Source organism: Ochotona curzoniae, unplaced genomic scaffold, assembly GCF_017591425.1.
Source record: "Ochotona curzoniae isolate NIBS_2020 unplaced genomic scaffold, NIBS_Ocur_1.0 contig_2469, whole genome shotgun sequence".
Classification (NCBI taxonomy): domain Eukaryota; kingdom Metazoa; phylum Chordata; class Mammalia; order Lagomorpha; family Ochotonidae; genus Ochotona; species Ochotona curzoniae.
This window is the reverse complement of record NW_024465471.1, coordinates 803,112-812,338: the sequence shown is the minus strand read 5'-3', so window position 1 is coordinate 812,338 and position 9,227 is coordinate 803,112. Positions and strand designations below refer to the sequence as shown.

Sequence of the window (9,227 nt, the reverse complement as noted above, 5' to 3'; positions counted from 1 at the left end):
ACATGGAAGATAAACCACTGCCTCTGATGCCATCACCCATATAAGCACCATTTCAAGTCCCGTTTGCTCCACTTACTAATGCACCTGGAGAAGTCCTTGTGCCTGTGCACCAACATGGAGACCTGGGAGAAGCTGCTGGCTGCAGCCCAGCCCTAGCTGTCGAGGCCGTTTGCTGAGTGAACCAGCAGATGGAATCTCTGCCTGTCTCTGTCTCTCCTATCTGTAAAATCTGTCTTTCAAATAAAAATAAATGAATTTTTTAAAAAAAAAAATAGTGCAGCAACTGGAACTCACATTGTCACTGGCATCCAGATGGAATAGCAGCAGGAGTGAGCTCAACACACTACACCACACACACACACCCCTAGTTTTCTTTTTTCTTTCTTTCTTTCTATACATCTTAAAAATAAATCTTAAAAAAAAAAAAAAAAGGTTAGAGTTAGGGTTCTAATCCCGGCAGCTCCACTTCCCATCCAGCTCCCTGCCTGTGGCCTGGGAAAGCAGTGGAGGACGGCCCAAAGCCTTGTGATCCTGTACCCGTGTGGGTGACCCAGAGAGAAATATCTTCCGTTTGTTGATTCACTCCCCAAGTGACCGCAACAGCTGGAGCTGAGCCAATCCAAAGCTAGGAGCCAGGAGCTTCTTCCAGGTCTCCCACGCAGGTGCAGGGTCCCAAGGCTTTGGGCCGTCCTCCACTGCTTTCCCAGGCCACAGGCAGGGAGCTGGATGGGAAGCGGGGCAGTCAGGAATCAAACCAGCACAGCTATGGGATTGTTGCTTCGCATTTGGACATTTTGCGTACTATGTTACACTGCCACTGTTTTGGATTGAGAGAGATCACATGGACTCAAGTGTAGGATGTGAGGAGGAGTCTTTATTTCCCCAAGCTTGGTGACTGCAGTTCCCACTACACCCCAGGAGCCACTGGGCCGACCCGCCAACGTCAGGGGTTTTTAAGCTCTCATCCTCCATTCAGATTGAAAGCCATGCAGTACAAAGTTTCAGGCAGGCAGGGAGTTACCAGAGCCCAAAGTTTTCCTGTAGTTAACTAGCTTAATGCAGGAGGCAGGAGGGGCCAGGTGCGGGAACCTCTGCAGTCATTTCTGGGCTCTCAGTTGTTGTGAATGGTGCAGCACAAGGCAGGAGGGGCAGGGTGCATTTTTCCCGCCTTCAATTAACTTGAATGGTGTTAGAGGATGTAGGAAGGGCAGAGTGCTCTGTCCGCTGTCAATTAATCATACAAGTGGCACGTGTCATCAGTGACACCACCACCTCCCATATTTTCCTTTTTTAAACCATAACTTTATTGCTTTAAAACCAAATCAAATTTCTGGGCCTCCATTGTGGCACAACAAACTGAACAGTGGCCCACAGCAGCAGCATCCCATTGGGCACCGCTTCAGGTCCCAGCTGCTCCGGCCAGCTCCTTGCCATGCGCAGGAAAGCAGCAAAGGGTGGCCAAGTGCACGGGCCCTGCAATATGTGGGAGGCTCAAAATCTCTTGGCTGGAGCTTGGCCCCGCCCTGTCCATTGCAGCCATTTGGGGAACGGGAATATCTGGCCTCCCCTCTAACTCTCTGCCTTTCAAATAACAAAGTCATAAATCTATTTTTAAAAATACTTATTTTCCAGCCGGGAGCTGGAAAGGAAATGGAGCAGGCAAGATTAGAACCAGTGCCCATATGGGATCCCGACACAGGCAAGGCTAGGACTTTAGCCACTAGGCTATTGCACCAGGTCTGCCAGCTCCTATTTTTAATTCTTAAAGACTTATGGGAAAGCTTCTTTGTCTGCCATAAGCATGGCCAGTGTGGTTGGTGCATGGGCTATTCCTGGTTTTAGGCTTGTAGCAACATGCCTCACTGGAGCCTGGGGACACTCCCAGCCAGCAGCTCCTCCCAGCCGGGGCCCTGCATTCAGGAGACTTCTAGTTGAGGGAAGTGGGCGGGGCATCACTGCTCCAAGTCAGCAGGCTGCGGGCCTGCCAGATTCTTAGAGCCATGGGTCTGTCCTCTCTCATTGGCCAGGGCCTGCCTCTGAAGAGCAGAGCCAGCAAGGGCGGGGCCCGGCTGCGCCAGCTGCGGCCCAGCGATTGCGAAAGCCAGTTCCTTCCCCTCTCCTCTCGGATCCCCACCCGGGCAGTTGCTTGATGTGAGTCCCTGGGCTGCCTCCATCTGCTGGATACTGAGGCTGGCCTGATGACAAGGCGGTGCGCACAGGTACGAGAGCCCCTGGGCTGAGGCCAAAAGGGACGACGTTACCCTGTACCCAGGGAGGGGAGAAAGGGAAGGGAACCTCGCAACGTGGGCTTTGCAGCGGGGTGGGGTCAGGGCCAAACCCTGGCTCTCTCTTGTTCTTCCTGTCTGTTGTTGTGGTCTCGGCCCAGAGTGGTCCTGCGCGTGCCCCTGCCAGCCTAGGGCTGCCCTGTACAGCCATGGATCCCAGAATAGGCCCCAGGCAGGAGAGGCCGGCTGGCAGAGTGACGCAACAGTTGGTTAGAAAGCAGAGGCAAGTGGTGCAGCCGGGAAAGACAGCAATACAGGCAGAAATGGAGCTGTGGGGCCGAACCTAAGCTGGGGTACACTGGGCTGAAGCTGAGGCAAAGAGCAGGACATGGTGGGGAAGTACGGCTCAGAAGACAAGATGCAGGAGAAGGGCTCCGCAGTGCGGGCAGCGTCACACAGCGCAGGTCTGGCCCAGGCGTGTCTGCAAGCTGGAATGAGGGAGAGAAAGCAGAAACATCAGGGTCTCTGCAACTCCTGAAGGAGGCTGGCTGTGGGTTGGTGGCCTGGCTTGAAGACTAGCAGCAGCATTTGAAGAGAATGAGGTTGCGGCCAGGATTTAATACAGGGTTATCCTGCCGACGCTTTGTATTAGTGCTGCAATCCTGGCTGCTTCTGTTCGCACCCAGCTCCCTGCCTGTGGCCTGGGAAAGCAGTGGAGGACGGCCCAAAGCCTTGGGACCCTGCACCCGTGCGGGAGACCCGGGTACAGTTCTGGCCGTTGCTGCCACTTGGGAAGTGAACCAGCAAATGGAAGTTTATTTTGTTTTGTTTTGTTTTCTCTGTCTCTCCCTCTATGTAACTCCATCGTCTAACTAAATAAGCCATTTTTAAAATAAAGGAATGACGTCAAACCCTTATGTACTGTTATTGGAAATGTAAAGTAGAACAACACTGATGGAAAACAATGTGGTACTTCAAAAAGTTAAAAATAGGGAGCCTAAATTTAGCCTGTGCTTTAGATAGTCGCACCGTTGGTGTGCTTGTGTCTGAGACCTAGCTTTGCTTGCTGACTCCAGTTTTGTGCTAATGCAGGACCAGGAGGCTAACACAGATGGCTCAACTGACCGGCTCCCTGCCACCCATGTGGGTACCTGAAAGCAATCAGTCACGCAAGCCTCAGTCCAGGCTTCAGCATGCTGCAGCCCCACGAACACAGCCCAGGTCTCACACGTGCATGGCAGGGACCCGTTCACTTGAGCCAGCACCTGCTACCTCCCAGGGAGTACATTACCCAAGAGCTGCAATCAGGAACGGAGGCTGGTCTCAACCCAGGTCCATCAGGGTGAGATGTGAGCACCACAAGAAGGTCTCAACCACTCCAAGCCTCAAGAAAAGGACATTTTAAATAATCATTTTTTAAAGAATTCTTAATTTTTATTAGAAAGGCAGATATACAGAGAGGAGATGCAGACAGAAAGATCTTCCATCCTCTGGTTCACTCCCCAAGCGGCCATTGTGGCCGGAGCTGAACCGATCAGAAGTCAGGAGCCAGGAGCTTCTTCCAGGTCTCCCACGCAGGTGCAGGGTCCCAAGGCTTTGGGCCGTCCTCCACTGCTTTCCCAGGCCACAGGCAGGGAGCTGGGTGGGAAGTGGAGCTGCCAGGACAGGAACCAGTGCCCATATGGGATCCCGGCGAGTGCAAAGTGAGGATTTAGCCTCTAGGCCATCATATCATGCCCAACTAACTTGTTTTTATATATTTTTAAAGAACAGGAATGTAGGTGTTTGTACATACTTTAAATTTTTAATTTTTTGGAAATATTGTTATTTATTGGAAAGGCAGAACTGCAGAGAGGGAAAGAGAGGCAAAGGGAGAGAGTATTTACTCCCCATTGGCTCACTCTCAAGGCAGGTGCTTGGGTCAGGCCACAGCCAGGAGCTTTCCTCCAGTTCTTCTACCTGGGGTTTTCCTCTGCTGCTTTCCCATCAAAAACTGGATCAGTGATGCAGCAGCTGGGACTCCCAGCTGGCACTCACATGGGCCTCTAGTGCTACAATCGGTGGCTTAACTCATTATGCCACAGCATCAGCACCTGTATGCACATTTATATTTGTTTAAAAAATTGGCTTATTTGTGAGGCAAAGCGAGCTGCCATTTTCTGGCACACATCATGGGCCAGGTTGAAGCTGGAAGTCAGAAGGGTCAACCTGGGTCTCCCATGTAGGTGTCGAGGACCCAGCCAGGGAACGGTTCTAGAATTGGGAACAGATCTGGGTTGAACCCAAGCACGCTGACTGGGACACAGTTGTCTTAAGTGTTAGGCTAAATGCCTGGTTCAGTGTGCCCACATGTGTAGAAAGCAGTGGAGGACGGCCCAGCTCCTTGGCACCCTGTACCCGGTGGGAGACCTTAGTTCCTGGCTCCTGGCTTCGGACCTGCTCAACTCCGGCCACTGAGGCCACTTGGGGAGTGAATCAGCGCGTGAAAGATCTTTCTCTCTGTTTCTTAGATTTACAGATCTTTTTGTCTCTTAGATTTACAGAAAGACAGTGCCCTGCCAGGGGCTGGGCATGGGCAGGACAACATGGCCACTGAGGTGGAGAAGCAGGGCCCGGGACAGCCCGCTGAGCTGGTGAGCACGCAGAAGAAGAGCCTCTGACCGATGCTGCTGCCACTCACGTTTGCTATAATGTGTATCCAACCATGACTTTTTTATATAACTTTTTAAAAAAAGATTTATTTATTTTATTACAAAGTCAGATATACAGAGAGGAGGAGAGACAGAGAGGAAGATCTTCCATCTGATGATTCACTCCCCGAGTTAACCACATTGGCCAGTGATGTGCCGATCCGAAACCAGGAGCCAGGAACCTCCTCCAGGTCTCCCACGTGGGTGCAGGCTCCCAAGGCTTTGGGTCATCCTCCACTGCTTTCCCAGGACGCAAGCAGGGAGCTGGATGGGAAGTGGAGCAGCTGGGATTAGAACCAGCGCCCATATGGGATCCTGGCGCATTCAAGGCGAGGACTTTAGCTGCTAGGCCACTGTGCCGGGCCCCGACCATAACTTTGAACAAGAAAAGCTAAGAGATGTTGGGGGGGGGGGGTGTTGGCATTTGAGCACTTGCCCCTGGAGGAGGCAGGGTAGCTTGGGGGTGCATGTGTTCCTCTTGGTGCTGTGCCCTCAGGCCTCCACAGAAGCAGAAACGTGTGCATGTGGGAGAGCCCGCGGGGCGTGCGGCTGCCCGTGGCCATGCTCCGCCCGGCTGTGCTGCTGTTGCTCCTCCTGACCAGGGGCATGGAGGCCTTCCGAGTCTGCGCCTTCAACACTCAACGGCTGACGCTGGTCAAGGTCGCCCAGGTGGAGGTGATGGACACCTTAGTTCGAGTATGTTCACTGCTACAGGGAAGCTGGGCCTTGGGGGGACGCCAGACTTGGGTGACTAGGAGCAGAATGCAGAGCCGAGGGGACTCGAGCAACGTGGGTGCAGATGTGCAGGTCACACTCCTGAGCCGCCATTGGCCTCAGTCACCTCTTCTGCGAAATGGTTGGGGTGTGGGTGGGGATGGCATGCAGGCCTTCCCCAGGTCCTTTCTAGTGCCATTGTGCTTTCTGGGCTGCGGCTGGTGAGCCATGCCACTGTTGGTCACACCTCTGCCAAGCCCCCGTGCCGCAGCAGCTGGCAGCAGGTTGGGTTGCTCTTGCAGATCGTGGCCCGCTGTGACATAATGGTGCTGCAGGAGGTGGTGGACCCTTCTGACCGTGCTGTCGCCCTGCTGCTGCGAGAACTCAACAGGTGAGCGGGCTTCTGTGTGTCTCTGTGCCCCTTCCAGGGCCACCAAGGCCCTGAGCGTGCACATCCCTCTGGTCCTCAGATTCGATGGCTCTGGGCCCTATAGCTCGCTGAGTAGCCAGCTGTTGGGGCGCAGCACATACATGGAGAAGTACGTGTACATCTACCGGTAAGTGTGGCGGGGACAAGAGCAGACTGGGTACAGCCGCCCCTCCTCTACCTCTGTGCCAGTCAGTGTGTTAATGTAGCACAAACGTGGGCCCCCCTCCTGTTCCCTGGTAAGGGAGTGACCGGTAGTGGGCTCTGAGAGGCTCAGTGGGATCTGCTTCTGGGCCTTGTCTGGGCCTGATTTTCAGAAACAGACCAGGGCCCTGGGAGGATGGGCTGTGCGCAGCAGTGGAGGGTTTTGGTATCAGGATCGATATGGGTGCCACTGTCAGTGAAGGGGGGCACATGGAATTATGTGCAGGTGCAATCTGTTCCAGATGCAATAGAGAGCTCCCAGGGAGCAAGCCCCTTACATGAAGCATAACCAGGCCCTACGCAGCCCACCTGTCCACGCATGGTCACAATGGATGGTGGTGCACACATGCAGTCTACCCTCATGCCGCAATAGTATTTAGCAACGACAAGGAAGACGGACCAGCCACAGGCTGCAGCATGGGTAGACGCAGAAAAGAAAGATAGCACTGAGACACACAGGTCGTGCAGTATTTTATTGCATTTGTATGACAAGTTCAGAATCCGTGAAGCCACAGGACGTCAGAGCAGTAGCTGGGGAAGGCTGCGGAGGAGGGAACAGAGAGGAACTGCTGACAGCTGCAGCACGTTTCTTTTGGTGAAGAGTGCACTAGGATTGCCAGTGCTGCAGCAGCACAGCTCGTGACTGCACCACACCCCCACGTACACTTTAAGCACAAGTAAAAAGATCTTTGGCATATCAACTGTATTGGAATAAAAGGAAGTTGTAGCCTTTGGGAAGCATGGCAGCTGGCTAGAAGTTCCTCTTGCAGCATGTCAGCCAGCAGCACTGCAAGCCCAGTCAGCAGCTCACAGCCACTGCTTGCCGTCCTCTGGTCCTCTCAGGTCCCACAGGACACAGGTACTGGACTCCTACGTGTACCATGACCAGGATGACCTCTTTGCCCGGGAGCCCTTTGTGGCCCACTTCAGTCTGCCCAGCAAAGGTAGGAGGGGACATGGGGGTCTGGTGTGTGGGGTCTGGGGAGCACACACAGCAGCCCTGGCTCTGCGCGCCTTGCAGTGCTCCCCAGCCTGGTGCTGGTCCCGCTACACAGCACCCCAAAGGATGTGGAGAAGGAGCTTACTGCCCTCTACGACGTGTTTCTGGATGCCTCCCAGCACTGGCAGAGCAAGGTAAGGCTGAGTGGCTGACAGGGACAGGATGTGGCGGAGCAGCTAGGGCCTGCTCCCCAGCACGGCCGCTCTCTCTAGGACGTGATCCTGCTTGGAGACTTCAATGCCGACTGTGCCTCACTGGCCAAAAAACGCCTTAGCAAGCTGCTCCTGCGAACAGAGCCTGGCTTCCGCTGGGTAATCGCTGACGGGGAGGACACCACAGTGCGGGCCAGCACCCATTGCACCTATGACCGCATCATCCTGCATGGGGAGCGCTGCCAGAACCTGGTGCAGTCTGCTGCTGCCTTTGACTTCGCCACGAACTTCCAGCTCACCGAAGAGGAGGTACGGGACTGGGGCGGTGCTTAGAGGGCAGCCCAGGCAGGGAGCCCTCCAGCCTCATGCTTCTTCCCACTTGCTGTCCCCAGGCCCTGAAAATCAGTGACCACTACCCTGTGGAGGTGGAGCTTAACCAGGCGGCGAGGAGCATCCAGCCCCTGAGCCTGGCTGCTCTGCTGTTGTCACTGCTGCCCCCTGAGCTGGCCCGGGTGGCCTGACCTCCCCGAGGATCTGCTGCCCACGCATGTGATGACACTACCCTGAGGACTCCAACCTTGGTCTCCCCCATCTCATCCCCCTGCTCCAGAGGCTGCAGCAACTGTAGCCTTCCTCCATTGGTTTTTAGTTTGGCCTGTGTGGAATTACCAGATAAAGCCAGGGGCCCTGGGCCCGGCGCGATGGCGCAGTGGTTAAGGTCCTCATCTTGCACGCCCGGAATCCCATATCGGCACCGGTTCTAATCCCGGCAGCCCAGCTTCCTACCCAGCTCCCTGCCTGTGGCCTGGGAAAGCAGTGGAGGACAGCCCAAAGCCTTGGGACCCTGCACCCATGCGGGAGACCTGGAAGAGGCTCCTGGCTTCGGATTGGCTCAGCTCCAGCCGTTGTGGCCGCCTGGGGAGTGAACCATAGGACAGAAGATCTTCCTCTGTCTCTCCTCTGTATAGATGCCTCATGCCATCCCCATTTGTCAGGCCACCAGAAGCGTCTGCAATGGAGGCAAGCAGGGCTGGAGAGGGTGTAGAGCAGCTCATCAGGCATAACAGATCCAAAAGATTTCATTATGTGAGACAAAACTGAAACCTTAACACTGGGGCTAAAAGCCAGAAAGGAATAGTACACCTGTGCAGCAAGTGTGCCAGTGGGGTTTGTATACAAAACTCACACAAATCAGCAGCAAAGCACTAAGATCCCAATTGCTGGGCCTGGCACGATAGTGTAGTGGTTAAGGTCCTCACCTTGCATGCCCGGGATCCCATATGGGTGCCGATTCTAATCCCAGCAGCCCTGCTTCCCATGCAGCTCCCTGCTTGCATCCTGGGAAAGCAGTGGAGGACCCCTGCACCCATGCGGGAAACCTGGAAGCAGCTCCTGGCTTTGAATTGGCTCATAGCTCCAGGAGTTGTGGCCACTTGGGGAATGAACCATCAGACGGAAGATCTTCCTCAGTATCTCCTCCTCTGTACATCCGCCTCTCCTCTGTATATCCAACTTTCCAATAAACACATCTTAAAAAAGATCCCAATTGCTACTGGGATGAAATAATGCAGTTAGTCAAAATCTAATTTACAACCGGGGGGGGGGGGGGGGGGGGGGGAGACAATGCTTTGATTCTTTGTGACCCAGCTGTGCCCGGCTCCTCAGCAGGGGTGTGTTCAGGCCACTGCAACCATGAGCCACAAGCCTAATCCTAGCAAGTCTCCCCTGAAGCACCAAGAACACTTCTGGGGACTAGCAGAATGACGGCAATCTGACTGCTGGGGCAGCTGCACCAGCTGAGCAAGGGCCAAGCTC

The 9,227-nt window shown here is 54.5% G+C and overlaps 1 protein-coding gene across 4 annotated transcripts; it reads left to right on the top strand.

The window, feature by feature from the left end:
* Positions 1-2,097: 2,097 nt before the first annotated feature.
* On the top strand, positions 2,098-8,094 carry DNASE1L1 (deoxyribonuclease 1 like 1). 4 transcript variants are annotated; one of them, XM_040974624.1, is made up of 8 exons: positions 2,098-2,219; positions 5,412-5,611; positions 5,965-6,020; positions 6,100-6,186; positions 7,104-7,204; positions 7,282-7,394; positions 7,473-7,721; positions 7,805-8,094. In XM_040974624.1, exons 2-8 carry the CDS (start codon positions 5,438-5,440, stop codon positions 7,931-7,933), a joined length of 909 nt encoding a protein of 302 aa, XP_040830558.1. In that variant the 5' UTR covers positions 2,098-2,219; positions 5,412-5,437; the 3' UTR covers positions 7,934-8,094. The 4 variants fall into 4 exon arrangements, with proteins under 4 accessions (XP_040830558.1, XP_040830557.1, XP_040830556.1 ...); XM_040974623.1 differs by having other exon boundaries at positions 5,932-6,020; positions 6,100-6,168; XM_040974622.1 differs by having other exon boundaries at positions 5,932-6,020.
* The last annotated feature ends 1,133 nt before the right edge of the window (positions 8,095-9,227 follow it).